We start from the raw sequence: 21661 nt of genomic DNA, 5'->3' as shown, positions 1-21661 counted from the left end.
CCATGGATGTAAGGGAAATCTATCTAGGTACAGGATTATGCACGTGACCCTTTTCAGACAGTTTGGGTTCTGTATGATGGAAAGGTGTCTAATCTGTACATTGACAAACGTAGATTGGAATCCAGATTTTGGCGTTTGTTAACTATCGGGCTGCATGCTGCCTAACGTCACTGAGCTTCGGTTTCCTCATCTCTTAGAAAATGTATACCTCACAGCTATACCTAAATGTATAAGAATGCCGTTCAACGATATGTGAAGTTCCTGTTGGAGAATATTACACACAATGAGTTCACAGTACTCGGAAGCCATTTGGTGTCCCCAATAAGGAGAATATTCTTGACATCCCTATTTAGACAGTTGGCTAACTGATACACTAGAGTAAGCTCTTCGATTTAAGCAGGTGGGGAAGTAAACATCACCAGTGGCTCTGCTGTATTACCAAAGGTGTCTTTGAAGATTGACTGTGAATTAGAATGTGCTCTCCATTCGTGACGGACAGGGGCTCACCAAGCAGATGCCCGTGATAACGTGCCAGGGTCTGTGCAGTGCTGTCTAAGAGAACTTGCTGCCGACGGTGACGTTCTGCCTGCTCTGACCTACGTGCTAGCTGCCGCCCCCTGCGGCTGGTGAGCATTCAAAGTGTGGCTCGGCCCTCATAGGAGATGACATGTCAGTTTTATTTATTTTTACTTGGTTCATTGTGATCCGATGTGAATCCATCCAAGAACTCGCACACAGTGACCGCCACTTATTTGCTCATAGTTCTGTACTTTGGGGCAGGGCTCCACAGGATGGCTCATCTCTGCAGCCTCCCTTCTCACTGCACGTAGGCTGGAGCTCTGGGGGGGCTAGAAAGTCCTAGGTGGCTACCCGTATGTTGGCTGGTAAGGTCCTAGCTTACTTCACCAGCGTACGTGGGCGGCTGTCCCAGCTGGGAGAGCTAGGCTCTCTCCAAAGTCCTTTTCAGCTTCTCCTTGCAGTGTTTATCAAGTATCACTCTGGTGCCACCATGTAGGTGGACAGGACCACTAGCTTTGCACTGTGACCCCAAGCACGTATGAGTTACAGCACTAACCTTAGATGGTTCCTTTCTTTCCTTTGCTCCATTTCCTCACTTGTAAACCTGGGATTATAATATCTCCTCCATAGGGCTTTTGTGAGTTTCAGTGGCATAATGTTTACAGAAAGCAACTGTAAAAGGCTGCCTGTGTGCATTGTTCTACGCCATTTTGTATAAGGGACTTGAGAATCTGGGGATTTTGTATCTGCTGGGGTCCTGGAACCACCTCCCGCAGGTACTGAGGGACAACCGAAGTGTTCGTGGAGTTAGAAGTTATATGGGACTTTTGACTGCGTGGGGGTTTGGCACCCCTAACCCACGTTGTTCAAGGGTCGTGTGTGTGCGCACGTGTGCGTGTGTGTGTGCATGTGTGTGTAAATACTTAGCATACTTTTTCCAATTGGGTAAAACAGGTTTATATGCAAATAGATTTATTTACTGTGTTAACTGTATTCAGAGTCATAATTTCAATCCAGGTTTTATGGCCTGTGTCAGTCAACTGAGGCTTCCATTACAAGATAAAACAGACTAGGTGGCTTAAACACCAGATTTTTAAACAATTTCCTCAGAGTTCTGGAACATGGAAGTCTGAGTTGCAGGTGTCATTACAGTCCGTTTGTGGTGAAAACTCTCCTCCTGGCTTGCAGAGGGCTGCCTTCCTCCTTTGTCCTCACATGAACTTTCTTCAGTGTGCTCACACAGAGATGTCTCTTGTGTCTCTTCCCCTCTTTATAAGGACACCAGTCCTAGCAGAACAGGGCCCAGCCAGTATGACCTCATTGAATCTCAATTACCTCGTTAAAGGCCCTGTCTCCAAATATAGTCGCATTGGGGTGAGGGCTTCCAAATGAATTGTGGGGGGTGGGGGGCGAGCTGCTTCAGTCCGTAACAGGGCCTTAAATATTTTTGTTTGTAATTAGATTTAATGCTAATATTTCTTAATTCATTTCAAAATAATTTAAGATGAATATTTACCTTTTATTGTTCAATCTCATTAACTGAGATGACTAGTTAATATACCAACTAAGAGTTACTTGTGTTTAAAACTCCACAGCAATTTTGTAATGCTAAAACAAGTACTTTTAAGTAATTCTTAAAATAGTGCAATAATGATACATAGTCTAGCTTTTCAATCTAATAACACCCTAGTCACCTACAATTGATCAATTATAGGTCTGTCATTTTTCTGAGTCATAGATCTTTCTCGAAGTTACCAAAAGGGGAAAAAATTTGTCTTGTGAATATAATTTTTAAATGCTAACTCTTCTTTAAATTCTATAACTGGGAAAACTGTTGCTACCTATTAGAAGTATAGTTCCTTGTAACTGTAAAGGTAATTATTTTCCACCATACACAAAAGGAAACTGATTTGTAAAACAGTATATCTAGAAAAAGTGTTTCCTGTTTTCTTTCCTCTTAGGTCACAACTAAATGCAATTACTTGAAAATAAAAACAAAAGAACGATTACTTGAAAATAAAAATGAAAGACCTTGTTTCTCCATCTGTTAAGCTAATTTTTCTTCGCGAAAACTGAAACTATTAGCTCTTGTTAGCATATCATATGTTTTGTTTCAGAACATTAAGTTTGCTCCTAAACTACCTTCATTTGAATCTGAATTAAAAAACAAATAGAAAAGCAAATCAAAACCAACATTTTTAATTTAGACTTTTAAAGTTTGGTACTTGTTTACGCGTCTAAGTCACTGTACGGTATACCGGTCCTCAGTTCTCTGTGGGCAGTGGTATGGGCTGGCTTACTAGGCACGGGCGGTGGGTGTGGCTGTGTCTGTCTTACCCCTGAATACTTCACGGCCGTGGTTATCACGATTTCCTAGAAGTATTTTGCTTCAAAAAAATGTCAGTCTAAAATATTTTCATTCCGTATTAAAGTTGTATTTAAGATATACTTGTGTTGTAGTGTCATGAATTCTTAATATTTTTATTACAAGATTGTCATATTAAAGTTCTCTAAATTTCCTTCTTACTTGAAACTAAATGTTAGTCATTTCTTTAAAAAATAGTTATTCACAGTCCCAAATAAATTAGTTAAGACTGTTTAAAAATGATCTCTCCAGGACAGAACTGAAGATTTTGAGAGGTCTGAAATATAGGTAGGGTCTTTGTAAAACTATCACCTAGCAAATAAGCAAGGCATATGTTGAAGACTTTTCAATGTTGTCATATAAATTAGAAAAAAAGACAATTTTATTTTCAGAATGGCTGACGTGGAACTTGCAATTTAAGAAAACAATGGTAAAACAGTAAGGAGAGCATCATACTATGTAAAGATGATAGCATTATATAGCATAATAGTATATAAATATAAATAGTATAAATATATACATAGCATGTACTGTATAGCATACTGGTATTAGTAAATACGAATAAAATAATATAGTAAGTAAAAACAATCTTTCTATAATTATGTTTCTGAAACATTTGTTTATTAAGGGACCAGTGAGATTAGGTTATGTAAGCCCCACCCCACAGACCTGCCACGGAGCACCCTCGTCCTCTCCTCACTGCCCTGGCTGTTATTTCTTTGCCAGCCATGGAGCTGCTATCGCTGGCTGGTCTTGTCAGGTTTCTGGCCACCTCTGTAGTGACTTGCAGAGTGCAAGGGGATGCAGTCTATTCCTAGTGAGGCCACAGACTAAATCTCATAGGCCCCGATTGCTATTGGATCAACGATTGTTCAGGATATAAGGACGGAAAAGAATCAGATGGGAAGAGCACACTCAAACCTGCATGCCCAGTCTAGAATGTCTTGTTCTGGTACACTAGTCATTTTTAAAAAGGAAGAGGAATGAATAAAGGGGATGAACAAGCTTTCAAATTACAGTTATGGTGATACTCAAGACACCCATTTTTTTTTTTTCATTTTGCGTATCGACTTCTCCATTTAAGACTAAACAGCAGCTGTATTTCATGTCTCGTCCTTTGGCCTCCTGTTCTTCCCAGGTTCTGTAGCCTGGTTCTGACGGGCCCCTAGGTCAGGTGACAGGATGGTAGCAGCAGGGAGCTGCTTGTGGGCCTGGGAGGACTGGGGTGGGAGACAAGGGCACCTGTCACACCTGTATAGTGCTTTGTATATAGCAGATGTGCAGCTTGAGAGGTGGCTTTACCTCTGGGCCATTTCCAGACCATTTGCTCACAGAGTTGCACCAAATAAGTGATATTACTGTTTAATTCCTCCTGTCTTTTCACACTCCTCTCAGCTTCCCCGTGGTGAATTCTTGATGGGCTCAAACCACGGTCTGAACTCTAAAGCAGCAGCTGTTTACTAGTGCCTGAGGCAGCAGTACCTGCCGAGTCCAGAAGCTTACTTGACATCCGGACTCCTGGGACCCACCCTAGACCTTTCAGCCAGACATTCTCGGGGTGAGGCTTAGCCCTCCAGGTGATTCTGATGTATCCCGAGGTTCTAGAACCCCTGGTCTCCTCGCTAGGATTAGTCGTGTGTCAGCAGGTTCGTTGGGTCAGAGTTCTGTGTTTCAACCAGAACATGTGGAACTAATATGTAGTGGTAAACCTTTATTTCGTACTTCAGTTTCATTAAGGAAAAGAAGAACATGATACCCACTATATATATACCCACTATAGGAAAGGTAGAGATAGAAAGAGCCCTCCATCACGGTCCTGTAAACGTTCAGGTACTGCTTTCAGGATTGAAGTCTTTCTCAGGTATATGAAGTGTTTCGTTTTAATTAGTTTTCCTTAGAATCATTTTCAGTGTTTTGCTTTCAGTGGTTGCTAAGGAATTTGGAGTGGGGTGTATCTCATCTTCCTCCTGACCCTATGAAAGTGAGCCCTGCAGTGGGTTATACTGTAGCAGTTAGCAAGATGACATGAACTTTTTGAGCCCTAGTACTAGAAAACAGGAATTAAGTAATGCATCTGTAATGGCAAACCAAATACCTAGAATGTTCATGTTATTCAGCAAAAAACTGTTTTTCTTAGCACCTGGAGTCTGTCTCTGACTTGGCATAAAATGCTTAGCGCCCCACCGATGAGTCAGCGCCACAGCCTGTCTCTCTAAAGCTCTTACCAGTGTGACCCCAGTGTCTTACTCCTTACTAGCTCTGTGCAGGGCCTCTTCCAGCTCCCGACCTCTCCACCTCTGTTCACATGTCTACCTTTCCCCCACTTGGAGCCCTCATCTCGGCCTCTCTCCCTGTCTACCTTTTCCTGAAACTTCCACTAATCAGACATGAGTGATTGAAAAATGTCTTCAAGTATGAGTATTATTTTTATATTCTAAGAATATTTTGTGTCTCTTTTAGGACATTCTACCATGTACTGTAGCTATTTAGGTTTATTTTATTGCTTTATGCATCTCTAAGCTCCATGTTTATAATTGTCTTGTTAATTCCTGAATAGAAAAAGTACTAAACAAAGCATTATAAGGTCTTTCTAGCTGACTTTGAGCAAGTCATTTTACCTCTCTGAGCCTTAGTGACTTACTTTGTAGCAGTCAAAATAGATGATAATATACATATAATGTAAGATTTTTTACATGGATCAATAAAGATTTTCTGTCCAGTGTGTTTATGATTATTTATAATGTTTCCAAAATTCCAGTTAAGCCAACCACCACCATACAAACCTCGGGGAAAAGCTTGGTCAGAGGGTAAGAAGGTGGATTTTCATTAGTACCGAGAAGTTCAGGAGACCTGGAGATGGAAACAAGGCAAAGCGGGTGCTGACACAGAACCTAGATACTGACCAGGAAGAAGCAACTTCATTAGCTACTGTCCGAGTCAGTTTAGGCTTGGGCTCTTCTGTGGTTTCCTGGAGGAGAGTCAGATCTCTCAGTACGGTGGGCTCAGGTTTGAGGAGTTAATTATGAACACCTCTGTACTGAAATTCTAATTGGCTTCTCTATCATTGTTATGAAATTTTGGTTTTAAAACAATGACCCAGGGTTTGGGGATCCCAGAGCCCTCCTCACAGTTTGTCGCTGAGGACCCCTTGGTCAGAGATTGTAAATCATTGTCTGCAGCCCATGCACGGGGCCTGAGGATTGGGAGGTGCCTCTGATCATCAGAGAAGAGCCAGGCTCTGTCTGTTGCGATGGTAGGGGTATCTTAGTTTACTCTAAGCCTTGGAAAATGAATAGACCATGTGTTAATAAGTACATGCAGGAAAAATGGCCGTTTTCTCACCTTGTATTGACACCTCACTTAACCCATTCTTTGAGCTTCCGTTCCTACCACTCCACTGAAAATATTGATTCAGGTACCATGTAACCTCCCGCTTCCCAGGTCCTCACTTCTCAGTTCTGGCCCTTTCAGTGTCTTCAGCGAGAGTACGTGACCGTTTCCTTCTCCTTGAGACGTTTTCGTCTCTGCGCATCTGTGTTACCCAATCTCCGTGTTTTTTTCCATCCTCATTTCCATCCTGTTCCTTCTCAAGAGCTGGAAGATAAAAGCTGGAATATGCAGGAGATATGGATTGGATCTAGGAAATGTGTTTTGACTCATTAGTGCTGCTCCTACGTAATACGTTCCTCAGTGAGAAGAATTAGTGATACATATTCATTTATCACAAAGCTGATATTATAACTCATTTTTTGAGAAATATTACTTTTTTGTCTTTTAATCTTCATACTAACTTATTCAGATTCTACTGGGTCCTTGTTCTTACTGAACCCCACAGGGCGATTCTGTGGACCTGTGGACTTCAGATCGGGTGAGCTCCATTAGCAAAGAAGGGCGTGCTAACCAATTTGATTGACAAATAAATGTTTCCCAGCCCAGTGCACGACTCAGATTTTTGCTATAAGATTGTGAATAAATTAAACTGCTCCTGCCCTGGGGACTACGTCGGCCATGTGGTGTGGGAATCTTTGTCTTTCCCACACCACTCTGCATTTTCAAAATTCTTCTGCAGGAAGATCCCAACACACTGTGGCAGTTCTTCCTTATGCAGATGATTTTCCCTGGAGAGATAGAGTAGAAATTCCAAATCAAGTTTTTTCTGGTCTATTTTCATGTCACTTCTTCAGAGAGCTACTCTTTTCTGTTAAATTGTCAGTAAATATTCTAATTCAGGAAAAGAGAGGCAGTAGGAAATAGGAAGGGGAGACGAACAAATTCTTAGCACTAGTAGGAGCAGTAACGGATATGTGATTAATTAGTCTATTAAATTGCAGTATGTTCTCAGTTAGAGAAGCTTTTAGAAAAGCTTTTTAAAAAATGTATACACACCCTATGTCAAATACACCCAAGAGAACTGAAATCATGTTCATACAAAAGCTTGTTCATGTGCAGCATTCATACATAGTTTATCTGAATGCTCGTAGCAGCATTTTTCATAATAGCTAAAGGGTGTCTCAGCTCAGATGTCAATGAGCTGGTCAATGGATAATAACAATGTGGGTCTGTCCACACAATGGAGCATTACTCAGCCATAAGAAATAATGGAGCACCGGCACCACTGCAACATGGAAGAACCTCAAAAGCATGACCCTAAGTGAAAGAAGCCAGACACCAAAGGTCACACACTGTGTGATAACATTTATGTGAAATGTCGATAACACAGCAATCTGTAGAGACTGAAAGTAGATTCATGAGAGCCAGGGAAGGGGTGGGGGAGGCGAGAGTGCAATGTCTACAACGGCTACTGGGTGTCTGTTTGGGGTGATAAAAATGGTCTGTAATTTGATAGTGGTGATGGTTGCACAACTCTGTGAATACATTCAGTTGGTGCAAAAGTAATTGCATCTCTGGGCCATGAATTTTAAATCATTATAGCTAGGCTCAAACATATCCTTATTAATCAAAATAGGAACCATTACAATCAACACATTTTTGCCAACAAGAAAAGTTTGTTTATTCCTGGAGCATAAAAACCCGACAAGGTCTTGAAAGCATTTTCTGCACCCTCCTAGTTGCGGAAGCGTTTTCCCTGCAAAAAGTTGTCGAGATGGTTGAAGAAGTGGTGGTCGGTGAGAGGTCAGGTGAATATGGCGGATGAGGCAAAACTTCGTAGCCCGATTCGTTCAACTTTTGAAGCGTTGGTTGTACGACGGGCGGTCGGGTGTTGTTGTGGAGGAGAATTGGGCCCTTTCTGTGGACCAGTGCTGGCTGCAGGCATTGCAGTTTTCGGTGCATCTCATCGATCTGCTGAGCATGCTTCTCAGATGTGATGGTTTCACCGGGATTCAGAAAGCTATAGTGGATCAGACCTGCAGCAGACCACCACACAGTGACCATGACCTTTTGTTGGTGCAGGTTTGGCTTTGGGAAGGGCTTTGGAGCTTCTTCTCAGGCCAGCCACTGAGCTGGTCATCACTGGTTGTCGTATAAAATCCACTTTTCGTTGCACGTCACAATCCGATCAAGAAATGGTTCATTGTTGGGTAGTATAAGAGAAGACAACACTTCAAAACAATGATATTTTTGATTTGCAGTCAGCTCATGAGGTACCCAGTTATGGAGCTTTTTCACCTTTCCAACTTGCTTCAAATGCGAACAACTGTAGCATGATCGACGTTGAGTTCTTCGGCAGCTTCTCATATAGTTGTAAGAGGATCAGCTTCGATGATTGCTCTCAACTGGTCGTTGTCTCCTTCGATGGCCGGCCACTATGCTCCTGGTCTTCAAGGCTCTCATGTCTCCTTTGCAAAACTTCTTGAACCACCACTGCCTGTACGTTAGCATTTCCTGGGCCAAATGAGTCGATGTTGCGAGTTGTCTGTGCTGCTTTACGACCCCTTTTGAACTCAAATAAGAAAATTGCAGGAACTTGCTTTTTGTCTAACATCATTTCCATAGTCTAAAATAAATGTAAAATAAACAGCAACTAATAAGTCATTAGCAAAAGAACATAAAGTGAGAAATGCGCATTAAGATGATATATAACATAACCATATTTATTTAAGAATGCATTCCAATATTAAATGGCAAATTTCAACAATGCAAAAACCGCAATTATGTTTGCACCAACCTAATACTAAAAATCACTGAATTTTATGCTTTAAAATGATACATCTTATGGTATATGGATTAGATCTCAGTTTTTGTTGTTGTTGTTGTTGTTATTTTGTTTAAGTAGACCAAGAAACTGGATTCTTGGGTTTAGCCCAAAAGTATCAGGCAGGTGTTTCACAGTATATGGACCACATCAGCTCTTACTTCAGATATTGTACACACTGGAGGTTGTTGAGCTAACCTGTTTGAATAGAAATAGCACTGAAAGAACCATGGACTTGGACTCAGGATTTATTATGAATTTAGATGAATTGTACTGCTGAATCTTGGGCACGTGACCATGGGCAGGATGCTGCCACCTTTATTCTGTTGCCAAACAAGGAGGATGAGATTTGCCCTTGTCAAGAGTTTACCAAATGGGACGGTTTCTGAGGTCAAACTGGGTGAAGGCCGGTTTTCGCACAGCTTCCCACAGTGTCTTCTGCACGTCCGTGTTTAATACATACGTATGAAGTAAGTGTTGATTTACATAGAGTCATGCGAGAGTGCTCTCCAAACTGAAAGTCCTATAGATAGGAGACTATGACATTCATATGTTCTGGTCTGTCTATTCCTGGACATTTAGCAACAATGTAGATGTTCTGTCACTGAGGTGTTTTGTAACTAATTTATGACCACACTGAATCAACTTCTTTTCTAGGCCTAGCAGTGTTAAAACATGTGCTGACACCAAGAATAAAGGCAACCCACGTTGCTTTTGATTCTATGAAGAATTATTTAGATGCAATTTATGATGTGACAGTGGCTTTTGAAGGGACTGTGGACGGTAAAGGGCAGCGAAGAGAAGCGCCATCCATGGTTGGTAAGTTTGTTTTTAATATAGTCATGTATGCTTATGAATGTATGATTCACTTTGTTAAAAATAGTGACGTGTACTCTATGACATTTGCCTGATATAGTTTCCAAGTAAATATCCTCAATATATTTTTCAAGTAGTTTTTAAATTTCCTTAGCCCTGCTAAGTTTGGTATTTGGTGGTTGCCATATTAGTCCTTCAGACCTGCCCGTTCGGCTCTTTGTACCCGAAGTTCACACACAGACATGGAAGCTGTGAGTCACAGGAGGGCGTGAGGAGGGCTGTGTTAAGTGAGCAGTACTGATGGTGCAGAGGGTCAGTGTTCGCCTTGAGATGCATGTTTCAGGAAACAGTTTTGAAATGTAGTGTCATTGGCAAGAAGACAGTGAAGTGTGACTGTTTTTTCAAATGTCCTATGTTTTAAGGATCTTTGGGCTGTTGTCTATGTGTGTGTCAAATATAACAAGAAAAAGTAGAATTGTAAGGAAGCGGAATATTTTAGAGCAATGTAAACATGTAATAGACAAACAAGGAAGGGTATGGAGGAGCCACCCCCTTCGCAAAGTGCCCACTGGAGCTGTGACGAGGCGGGAGAGCAGCGCGCGTCACACTTCGCCTTGGCGGCGGTCTGAAGGGGAGCCGACGTGCTCGGCACACTGCTTCTGTCAGTAGGATCTCTAGAAGGCTAGTGCCCCAAATCTGTTGAAAACGCGTAGGTAGAGAGCAGCTCCCCAGAGAGAGGATGGAGGGGTGAGGCCCAGCGGCGTGAGAGCTGGTCACGGTGGACGGCAGTGAAGTCTGATGAGTTACAGCTGAAGTAAGAATGACTGCTCTCTCAATTACCTTTGACAGAGTAGTCGTAAGGGCGGGAGCTGAACTTTATTTCATTTTAAATGGAATTTTTTGGACTATGTTATGCATCAAACAGTTTAAAAATCAAAACGGTAGAAAGTATGCCATGACAGGGCTTGGTTTCCAGCCTGCCCCCAGCTGCTGGTCTCCCTTCCCCTTCCCACAAGTAACCAGTTTTCTTCATTTCTTGTGGAAAGTACATGCAAATTTAAGTGTCTGTTCTTACTCCGCTGTCCCGCCCTTCTTTAAAAAGGCAACCTATTAATATTTTTCTTCCTTTTTTAGCCATCGAAGGCGTCCTCGACCTGTTTTTACATTTGAAAACAGACATGCATTTAGTTCAACAGTATTGTCATTACTTCATCAGACATTGTTTAAAGCATAAGAGTTAAACACGTCTTTATAGTTTATGAAGAACAGATACAATTCCCATAGTAACCTTTTTAAAATGCCACTTTCGCTGTGTCTCCCTCCGGGGGGTGGGGACCCGTTGGCTAGCAGTGCTCACAGGTGAATGCCCACCTGTTCTCCCTGCCGTCCAGGGACTCTGCGTCTTCCACCCTGAGCTCCTGCCTTTCCCGTGTCCTCCCACGCTGTGCCTCCTGGTGGGCCCAGCTGCAACGGAAATCCTCCCGCACCCCACACACCTTCTGGGGTGGAAGACTGTGTGGGCCGTCCTCCTTCCCCAGTGAAACCCAGGCCTTCGCCGCCCTCATCCAAGCCTACAGCTCCCTCACACTTTGTCTGCTCGAAGCCCTTCCTAGTCCTTTGCTTCCTCTGCTGGTGGCACAAACTGCCGGTGCCACAGTCAGCACAGGCGTGCTAGCTCGGCTCCTGTAGGGGACCAGACGCCTGGAGGCAGGGGGCCTTGTGAGAACTCAGGACCTCCCACTGCTCAGCTGCTTCTACTGCTCAGTAGCTGGCAGCAGCTTTGTGTATTCCTTACAAATCGCCTCTGTTTTGCCTTTTCTAACTCTCATGCCTAGAAGCGTTTCTGTCAATTAAGTATGAGTATTTCTGCAAGGAAAAATACATCGGAGTGAAGTCAAAAGACTGAGGACAAAGTGGGAAAATATTGGCAACTCAGATCGCAGAAAAAAAGGCTTATTTCCTTAATGTACAAAGTGTTCCTGCAAATTGATCAGATGATCAATAACTCAATAGAAAAATGGGTAAAGGATGAGAAAAGACAGTGCACAGAAAAAATGTTCTACCTCATTCATAGTAAGAAAACTGCAAATGTAAACTTGTAGTGAGATACCATGTTTTCACTATCAGATTGGCAAAAATCCCAATAACAGGTTTCGTAACAGACCCTGTGGGCAAGAAGAAGGTGTAACAGGCACTTTTACGCTTTGCCATTAGAAATCAGTGCAGTACACACAGCCTGTGTAGTTAGTTGTCTTGGCAATGTCTAGCACGTTACAGTCCCTCTGCTGAGGCATGAGTCTGCAGATATACCTGGGCCTCCAGGAAATGCCATCTGGCTTTCCTTCTGTGTTAATTCAAAATGTGAGTTGGGACCTATAGCTTGCAACACCCTTCTCTCGTTGTTCCGTAAATGGATTGATGTTCTGCTCTACTTAAAATAATCTAGTATAGATTAAGATTCACTTTAAATTATGATGTAATTTAGGTTAGGTATAAAATTCCATAGTTTAGAATACTGTAAGAAATTTGTGGTCACATTAATTATTATTAAGCGTTATCTCCATACATAGTGGCCTGTCATTGAATATTCATCTTGTACAGCCCAATTAAAACAATATTTTCTATAAAGTTGCTAGATTGTTCATTCATATGCCATAGGCCAGTGTTTCTCAAAGCATTACACGGGATTATCGCTCCATGGGCTGCACCTGGGTGGTGGTTGAGCATGCGCCTGGCTCTACTGCAGACAGCTGACAGCCGCACCCCAGGTGAGGGCAGACCTGTGTTAAGGAACGCTGCAGGGTTCTGTGATCACTGTCTGTCGGGAGGCTTCCTGGTAGAGAGCTGGGGGCTGTAAGTGCCTGTCCTTCCCGTTTCCTGGGGTCTCATTGTAGTGGGGGTGGGGGTATCGATTAGCACCCCCATCACCCCCATCCCTGTGTCCACTGGGGTCATCGTGTTTCTGTGCACAGTTCACTGGGCAGAGGTGAGGCTGGGCAGTTTGATTGTAATTTACTTTAAAAATCCTGTTTCTAATGTGGGTGGTTTACCATAATTAATTAGATTTTCAAGGACATTTGATACTCTATTTAAGCATTTTATGTGAGTCGAGGTGATTTTTTCTATTAATATTTTCTTACATGACAATAAAACATTTGGAGGGGAAAATTACAGGTAATCAAAAGAAGGGGGAAAACGCCACAAACTCATCTGTCCAGATGTAACCACAGTTAACAGTTTGGCTATTTTCTTCAAAATCTTCTTTTTTATAATGTTTACATGTTAGAGTATGTATGTGCCTTTATTCATTTTTTAAAAATGAAATCATATATATACATAGTTTTCTTTATATCTTGATTTTTGGGGGCTTAATAGTGTGTCATGAACATCTTTACATGTCAGCATATAGACTTTTGTAAGTTTTTAAAAGGCTACATAGCGTTCATTGATGTGAAATATACAACAATTTATCAACCCAGTTTTCTGCTATATAAGCATGGCCCAAATCCAACTGTGTGTGTGTGTGTGTGTGTGTGTGTGTGTGTGTGTGTGTGTGTGTGTCCGTCCCCTTCCCTCCCCCCCAGAGGAAGGGGAGCAGGTTATAAACCAGAAAGCTGGTGTTGGGAGCCAGGTGAGGACCGGCGTGTGCAGGCTCGCACTGCAGCATGTGCACGGTCTCTACACCCATGTCTGTCCCCACTTTGCTCCCTCCCTACAGGCACAAAGCAGCTGAGACTTGGTTTCGGCAGAGACTAGACCTCGTGACGTGCGCATGCTTGGAAGACTTTCGTTACCTGAGCCGTCAATACTTGCTGGGGCTCTCCCAGAAATGTCCTAGTTAGAAAAAAGTCTACCTTAATTAGGATGCTTTTCCCTGGATTCCTTAAAGATTGTGAAATATCTTTTGCTTATGCAATGTGAAATGTGCCCCAACCAAAACAGTTTTTGCAAACATAAACACAAGAGCCTTATGAAATACTGAGGGAAGTATTGATGTCACTTTTTGACTTTGGTGGCAGAACCTCCTGACTGTCCTTTTAGCTGTATCTGGTGACGGTCTTAGAGTCTGTGCTTGGACGCTCACCTCGGGGACTTGGCTCCACTACCCACGCTCTGGGCCTTGGTGGTTCACCCCTGCAGGCACGGAATGGTCCTTGCCCACACGGATCTGTGACGATCCAGTGAAGTAACGCACACAGCTGCTGTAGGCACCACAGGACCGCGTCAGCCTGAGGAGAAGCCCTGTGAGCTCCGGGGCCGGTCCTCAGCGCCCCTTCCCTCCTCAGGGACGTCCTGACAGGCATCGCCAACCCCCTCTGAGCACGTTTCACAGGTGTTTCAGCTCTGACGTTTGAAGGGCAGTCGGTTTCCTTTCCTTACAATCTGTAGCTGGACGCACAGAGCTTGAAATATCAGGGACGCGTACACTGCCAATGGGAGGATTATTTAATTACGGAGATGTAGACAGTTACGTGAAGGTAGGAAAACTGGGCTCTGCACGGATAGAAATAGAAATGAGAGGGCTGGAAACATGAGGGCAGCTAACACAGTGTGCATGTGTGCTGGAAATACTCCCCATACGGACCCCATTGGGCAGGTGCTGTACTGTTACCTGTCCTACAGACTTGGGCGCAGGTGCAGAGCGGTAACGGGTCTGCCCAGGGGGCACAGCATCGAAGCCCAGGCTGCCTGACTCACTGTCCCTGCTGTCACCAGGCCCAGCTCTGCTTCTGAACGTACTTCGTCAGCAGTTCTTTGAGTATTTAAATGAAAGATAGAACTTGAGGAAAATTAAGACAAAAGTAGTGAAAAGTAACTCTTCCGTATTGCCATATTTTTCACATTTATCCTCAAAACAAATTCACTCCTAAAAGTATATAAAAAATAAGATTATTTTTGATGGCCGAAATGCCGCATATTACCAAGGGTTGCCACCAGAAGTGAAGAAGAGCAGTTGCAGAGGGTACTCAGCACAGAAGGGACCTGTGTGGGCTCAGAAGGCGACAGACATCTTTAAGGAGAAGCTGCAGGTCCTCCTCGAGCTACAGAACCTGCCGGCCCCTCATCCGCAGAAAGCTTCTCTGAACACATTTCAGCTTGAGACAAAAGGCCTCAGCCTCCTGCTTGTGTACCCACCAGGGCACACAGTCTTCTCTTAAACCTCTTCAGACTATTTCCTGGTCCTCCAAGGAATTTAAATATGTTAATGTTCTCCCCACTCCTCCAGAGCCACCTACAAAGAGAGGGAGTACGCAGGCTCCAACTTCTTTCTTACATTGGAGTAAAGCCAAGCTGGAAAAGGACTGTCTGCTTTTATCAGATTAGCATGTCTTAGGAGTTGTACTTACTCAAGGGCTCACAGCTCTTCCGCGAAAAGAATTTTCATTCGTGAAGCAAGTATAACGTGTTACCATGTGGCACAGACCAGGAAAGCAAGCAAGTGATAGAGGAAGGGGGTCTGTCCCCGTGTGTTCCAGCTGCGGGGCAGTCAGTCACAGAAGGCTTCTCCGGCTCGGGGAGCCCCACTGACGGGGATGAGCGCCCACAGCACCCTGGCCTTGCCAGAGCAAACCGGGCGCACCCCATCACCACCCCTGTGGACTAGTCTGTGGGAGCAGTGGTGACCTTGTGTGACCAGTGGTATGCCTGGGGACGGGTGACTCGTGGTCGTGAAGACGACTGGGGATCCAATGGTCGGCATCCGGGTCCCTTCTCAGGGTGGGTGTGCGCTGCAGCAGGGTCCATCTGCCTAGTCCTGGGCTGGCTGCAGAATTACAGGGAGTTTACAAAAGTAACGTTGGTCTGTGGATTTAACTCAATGACCTCGGCAATCGCAGGGACTGGAAAGCTATAGCGTGCTCTCTACTTCAGCTGGAAACCCCAAACCGCAATTTGTAATCTTTATTTCAACTGTTTTTCTTTGCTAAAGAATCTATATTTTCAAACTGTTTGTTTCATTTCATTGTTATTTTATGTAACCACGAGTTCTAAAATAAAAAATGAAATGTTTTTGTTTTTTGTTAGAATTTCTCTGCAAAGAATGTCCAAAAATTCATATTCACATTGATCGTATAGACAAAAAAGATGTTCCAGAGGAACAAGTGTATATGAGAAGATGGCTTCACGAACGTTTTGAAATAAAAGATAAGTGAGTAACAACCGTTCCAGCACTTCAGAAGCTTTGCTTCAACTGAATGTCACTCTAGTAAACAATTTGAAATGAATGTAAACAGTTTTATTATCTTAAGAGTGCTTTTTATAAAGTGAGGTCAGCTCTTGTCCTGTGCATAATCTCGTTTTAACCTTTGCTGCTACACGCCACTGTAGGAGCGCTTGTGGGAGGCTATCCGTTCTCATTTACAGAAGGGCACTGAAGGTGCCCCACATCAACCCTGCCAGCTCGGATAAGTGGTGGCGTTGCTGGAGGGCCGGCGGCCATGCCAGCAGTGCGTGGGAGAGGAAGGCTGTCACGTGGAAATGACCCCGGGATATTTGTCAGTGGACATTTTCCCAACCCAAATGTCTCTTTCCTATTAGAGTTTGGGGGCCTAAACCATTTCTGGGGTTTGCCTTGTGTCTGTCCATGCTAATGACACCACTTCGGGGCAGACAGCACTGTTGAACGTGGCCGAAAAGGAAGTATTTGTACCTCTTGGGTGAGGGGTAGCGTAAGGTGGGCCCACAGAGGCAGCGTGTGTGATGTGCCACTTAGTAAAGAGCGAGCCTTGGCGCAGCAGGTGACATCTGTGGCGGGGACTAGTATCTCTTTGATTTAATATAGATTTCTAAAGTTAGACATTTTAGGATTTTCTTTTCTTGTTAGGAAGATAAAAAGTCTTGGGTTTAGATATGATATTTAGAGGTTGAATTTTCTTGGTTGAAAACGTTGTTCATTTTGCTACCAGTGGAGGTTTTATCCTTTCTGATGCATATCCTATTTTGTGAAAGATACATTTTAAATATCTGTATTTTAAACATCTACATTTTCTATTTTTATAGAAAAATGGATCTATCCATCAGTTACAGGATATACCATTTATTAGGACCACATTGAAAAGTATGGGGTTTTTTTAAGACTAAAAAATACTTCCAAAAATATGTTTATATTCAGAAATTTTATCCAAGTGTTTTATCCTCCTAATATGCTCCTTCTCAGGAAACCGCTAATTTGCCTCCTTTCCTTACTGTATTCCAGCAAAGGATTTCCTAATTAACCCTCCTGGGTTAACTTCACCAAGTGGAAATTATTAAAAGTATACTAAACCTAGTACGTGAAACATTATGAAGTTTATAAACAAGTAGCTTTATTTCTGTATTTCACTGACTCAGCTGTACGTGACTTAATTTAGTAAACCAACCATTCAGTGCCACCCACTGTGGTTATGGAAGCAATTTTTAAAGTAATGTCTGTGGGTTTTGACATAAAAATCTGTTCTCAAAAAAACCCAAACAGTATGTCTAAGACCCAATGGAGTTTGTGTGATGGGTATTTGTATATATGTAGGATGAATCTGGCATGTTGTAACAGTGGTTCTCTCCAGAGAACATGACTTCTACTTTTGTGTTTGAGAATTTTATATTGAGTAGGTCCTGCTGTTAAAACTTGACGTTTTTAAAATAAGATGGGGAGTGAATTAACAACGCTCTTTTTTCCTGCTTTTGGCTGCTTTTACAATTACATGGAATAAGGGCTGTTTTGGAAGCTCCCTGTATGTTGTAAGAACTGCGGATCTTTCCTCTGATGTGCGATGGAGTGGGAGCTGTAGGAAGAAGTGAAGGCTGGGGAAGGCGGAGAGAAAGCTGGGCTGGCTTATCACCAGGTGTCAGTCAGCTTGTCGCCAAATTTAAAGACCTAAAGTTCATAAAAGAAAAACATCCCCACGCAATGACCTGAAGCCATCTGTTTTTAAATACTGCATATCATATAATTTATATACACTAATCATTGAGCATATTAGATTTTTAAAAGTCTGATAACTCCAATTAAACCAGGGTTGGGGTGTTTCCTTCTCATCTTTGTTTCCCAAGGACCTATCACGTCTCCTATGGCATAGGCACACAGTAGATATTTGTTGGAGTAAAACATTGAAACGACAAAAACTGAGAGTTAAAAAAACCTTGTTTCCATTCTGGCCATAGGTTGCTTATAGAATTCTATGATTCACTGGATCCAGAAAGAAGAAACAAGTTTCCTGGGAAAAGTGTGAATTCTAAACTGAGTCTCAAGAAGACTTTGCCGTCGTTATTGATCCTAAGTGGGTTGACTGCTGGGTTGCTTGTGACGGAGGCTGGCAGGAAGCTGTATGTCAGGACGTGGCTCTACGGAACCTTGGTCGGCTGCTTGTGGGTCAGTATTAAAGCATGAACGAGCCGCCGTCTCCAGGCAGCGGCGTGAGCTGCGCTGTGTGTGACTGGCAGCTGCACAGGACATCGCGTTGTTTCCTGAATTTAATAAGACGTGTAAATAAAGCCTTGTTGATTGAACAGTGGAGAAAATAGAATTTCTGACTAAAGGCCATATGCTGTTGGCCTTGGGCAAACGCATACGTTTCACAACTTTAGCTGAAGCTGCTGGAAAGGGAAAAGCTAAATAGCTTATGCTGTCCTGGGCATTTTCTATGAACTAATGATGTCACCTTCAGAAGATTATTAGGATTGTACAATTTGTGATTGTTTTATAATTCAGACAGCTGCATTCGTGAACATTAACTTGCAGTATATTTCACTGTATTTGTTATTTTCAATTTTTTACAACTTGACCGGTCCAAACCCTTATCACTAAAGTATTTTAGTATCCTGCAGCTATTGTAATACTTTGCTTTTTGCCTAATTTCTCCAAGTCAGTGGAAGAAATAACAATATTTAAGTATTGAGAGGATAGAAGGGAAGATCCAAGACTGTTCCTGGGGCAGAAGCCGTGGCTAGAACAGGCTTTTATTCTATGGTATTATCAGCGGGTTTCACTTGATGTTTGCAAAAGAATTAACATTGCTAATATTTATTGAAACAGCTTAATTTGCACATGCTCTATTCTATACAAAGGAATAATGTATAAAATGTGAGAATTCAGTTTAAGTTAAAAGTGTGACCCTGATTCTTGTAGCAGAACTTTGCTCGGCGTTTGAAGACTCAAGCTAAGCTGGTAGGACTTTGCAACATCTGTGCCACAAGTATCTGACAACCTTAAGGTGTCCTGTTTGCTGTCTTATATCAAAATAATCATGTGTACTTTTGTTGGAATCGGAATCCACAGATGTCTGAGGTGGTGGGAGCTTTCAGATATCTGACTGGATTTACTAGCATGTGCCTTTTGCCTGCTACTCTTGGGTTTAGCAAAATATTTCATACAAAAATCATGTTTTAAGTCATCGTGGTTGATTTCTACTGAACCCGAGTTCTTTTCCTTCGGATCAGTGGACTGGCGGGCAGGAAGGGTGCTTTGCCAGCAGTGTTGGTCCTCTTGGAAGGGGACTGAGCTTCACTGGCTGCCGGAAGACACTTTTCTTTTGTCTCTTGTCAAGAAATTCACCCTCCTTAAGCCACGGAAACAACGTAATCCACGACTTAATCCATCGGGACTGATTAGTTTAATGTGGCGACACAATTAATTGGTATCCCCTGAAAACAAGAGCTATGTTTCAGAAAGCAAATCTCACAGTTTTCTTAGTCATGGAACAATGGATCCTGTGGAACAGGCTCTTTTCACAGTGTGACGTGCTCTATTCCTGTGTTGTCATTTAGACTTGATTGCCTGGTAGTGCTGTAAGAGCACACGTCTGCCTACTGCCGATGGATTTGTGCTGCAGAATTGTATCAGTGCCCCAGGTGAAACACGCTAATTGAATCATGACAAACAAAATGAAAATTAAGGGAAATGTTTTCTGATTCTCCGGAAGCAGAGAGTAAGCCGTTTCAGGCAACACCTTTGAAGAGCTGGGACGTATGAGTTGGTTTGTCTATCAGGTACACACATCCACACACACACATTCCCGCGGAAAGTGGTTGGCTTAGTTATGAATTAATTGGTGGGATGTCGGTAAAACTTTCGAAAAGTGGTCTTATGCCAAATTGCAATTTTCTATTACCGGTAAAGTGAAATTTAGATCCATCATATGTCTTTGTTAAATACTTTTTTGTAATCCTGAAGTTAGACCCTATTTCTAATCAAATCAAAATAAAAGTAAGTTGTGCGACTTACTTTGAATATACTAGATATGCTCTAAATTTAAATTTTCAGAGGCAATACCATTAGACTATGTTGGTTATAACTGATTTTAGGAAGGCACAGTGAACTGCATAAGATCACTTGAACATCATGTTTCTTATGATTATACTTATTTTCTTCTCACAAAAAGTCTATAAAAGACTTGTTAGTTTTTAAAAACTTGTATCAAAATGTTTGGAAAATTAGAAGCTTCTTTTTAACGTGTATTGACATGACTTGAATTATTTTCTAAAATTAAGAGTGCTATATCTCCCTGTAAATCTTTTCACATAATATCGTTAAACTTTTGTTTGTTATTATTATTGTTGATTTACAGCTTAGTTATTAATTAGTTTTTCTTTATAAGAATGCCATCAATGTGCATGCTTTTATGTTTTTCAGAAAAGGGTGTGTTTGGATGAAAGTAAAACAAGAAATAAAAGCTTTCACTGTCTCTAATGTCTGTGCCATTTAACATTTTGCGACTCAGAAATTCACCAACAGTTTTCTATTACATGAAATAGGCATGATGGCTGGCCCTGCATTCTGAATATATAAAACTATAATGTTTTCTCTTAAGTATTGAGCAAGTTTCTAAAAATACATTAAAATAGTCCAAATTGAAGCGGTACATTAGTTTGGTTATATAAATCTCATCTGTACATTTTATAAGCGGTATGGCAAGTATGGATCGGTTAATTCTGTAATCGTTAGGATACCTCACTGAAACATGTCAACTGCCTGAAATTAGCCCAGGTGGGGAGTAACTGCCAATCTGACTAACCCTTACCTCATACATACTCGCGATTTCTTTCATGTCTCATTTCCACGTGATTTTTCTTTCATTTAGCATGGTAGTGTTACCGGGAATGACGTTGTACCTCGGCTCTTGGTCTTCTTGAAGGAAAGAATTCAGTCAAGAGATAGACTGTGCAACGTAGAAAGCAAAAGGTTTAGTAGTAAACGCCAGTACACCCCGAGACCTGGGGTGGCTGACCCAAGAGAGGGAAGCAGCCCCTCCTTACATTGCGTGAGGGTTTTTATCTTTGTGGGTAGAATTGTCCATGTCCCCCCACTCCCCCCAACTCCAGTACCTCTCGTTCTCCCAGCTGGCATGCCTCCTACTCCCTTCTTGCTGCCAAGGTTGTCTGAGCTCATTCCCATGGCTCTGAGAGGCAGGGTGTACATTCTGATACGCGGGATGGTTGCTCTCTCTCTCTGGCTTCTAACAACACATCCCTTTGATTTAGGGGCATGTGGAGCCCAGAATCCTGACCCAGCCAATGAGGCATCAGGTGCCCAAAGTGAGGGCAGCTGCAGGGGGTCGACCCAAGTAAGAGCTTGTGGGGGCGGAGTCCCAGACAGCAGTTTCCAGGCTCTCGGCCTCACGTGGAAAAGTGCTGGCTCAGGTAGTAGATGGCCAATAGCTGCAGCTGGGTGGCCATCAGCTGTTACCAGTTAGCCATTAGCTACTGATATAACTGCTGTGGCTGAGCTGGCAAGCACGGATTGTGGATTACGGATTGCAGTTAGCAAGTGAGGTTGGCAGGCAGAGAGGCAGACGGCGGGTTGTGGATCGTGTGGCTCCTGCCTCCTGCGTCTC

General features: G+C 42.6%; 1 protein-coding gene across 3 annotated transcripts in view; it reads left to right on the top strand.

Moving 5' to 3' along the window:
* AGPAT5 (1-acylglycerol-3-phosphate O-acyltransferase 5) overlaps positions 1-20517 on the top strand; it is a 53452-nt gene extending 32935 nt beyond the window's left edge. For 2 of the 3 annotated variants that reach the window (XM_081046989.1, XM_081046991.1), the window contains exons 6-8: positions 9696-9857; positions 15879-16002; positions 17994-18355. In XM_081046989.1, the coding sequence (XP_080903115.1) occupies positions 9696-9857; positions 15879-16002; positions 17994-18219 (512 nt within the window). In that variant the 3' untranslated portion in view covers positions 18220-18355. Of the gene's footprint in view, positions 1-9695; positions 9858-15878; positions 16003-17993; positions 18356-19595 lie in introns of those variants that run through there. The other variant, XM_081046990.1, reaches the window with a different exon arrangement.
* Positions 20518-21661: the final 1144 nt, after the last annotated feature.

The sequence above is a fragment of the Rhinolophus hipposideros genome (assembly GCF_964194185.1).
Source record: "Rhinolophus hipposideros genome assembly, chromosome: 4".
In the NCBI taxonomy this organism is placed as follows: domain Eukaryota; kingdom Metazoa; phylum Chordata; class Mammalia; order Chiroptera; family Rhinolophidae; genus Rhinolophus; species Rhinolophus hipposideros.
This window is presented reverse-complemented; position numbering and strand designations above follow the sequence as displayed.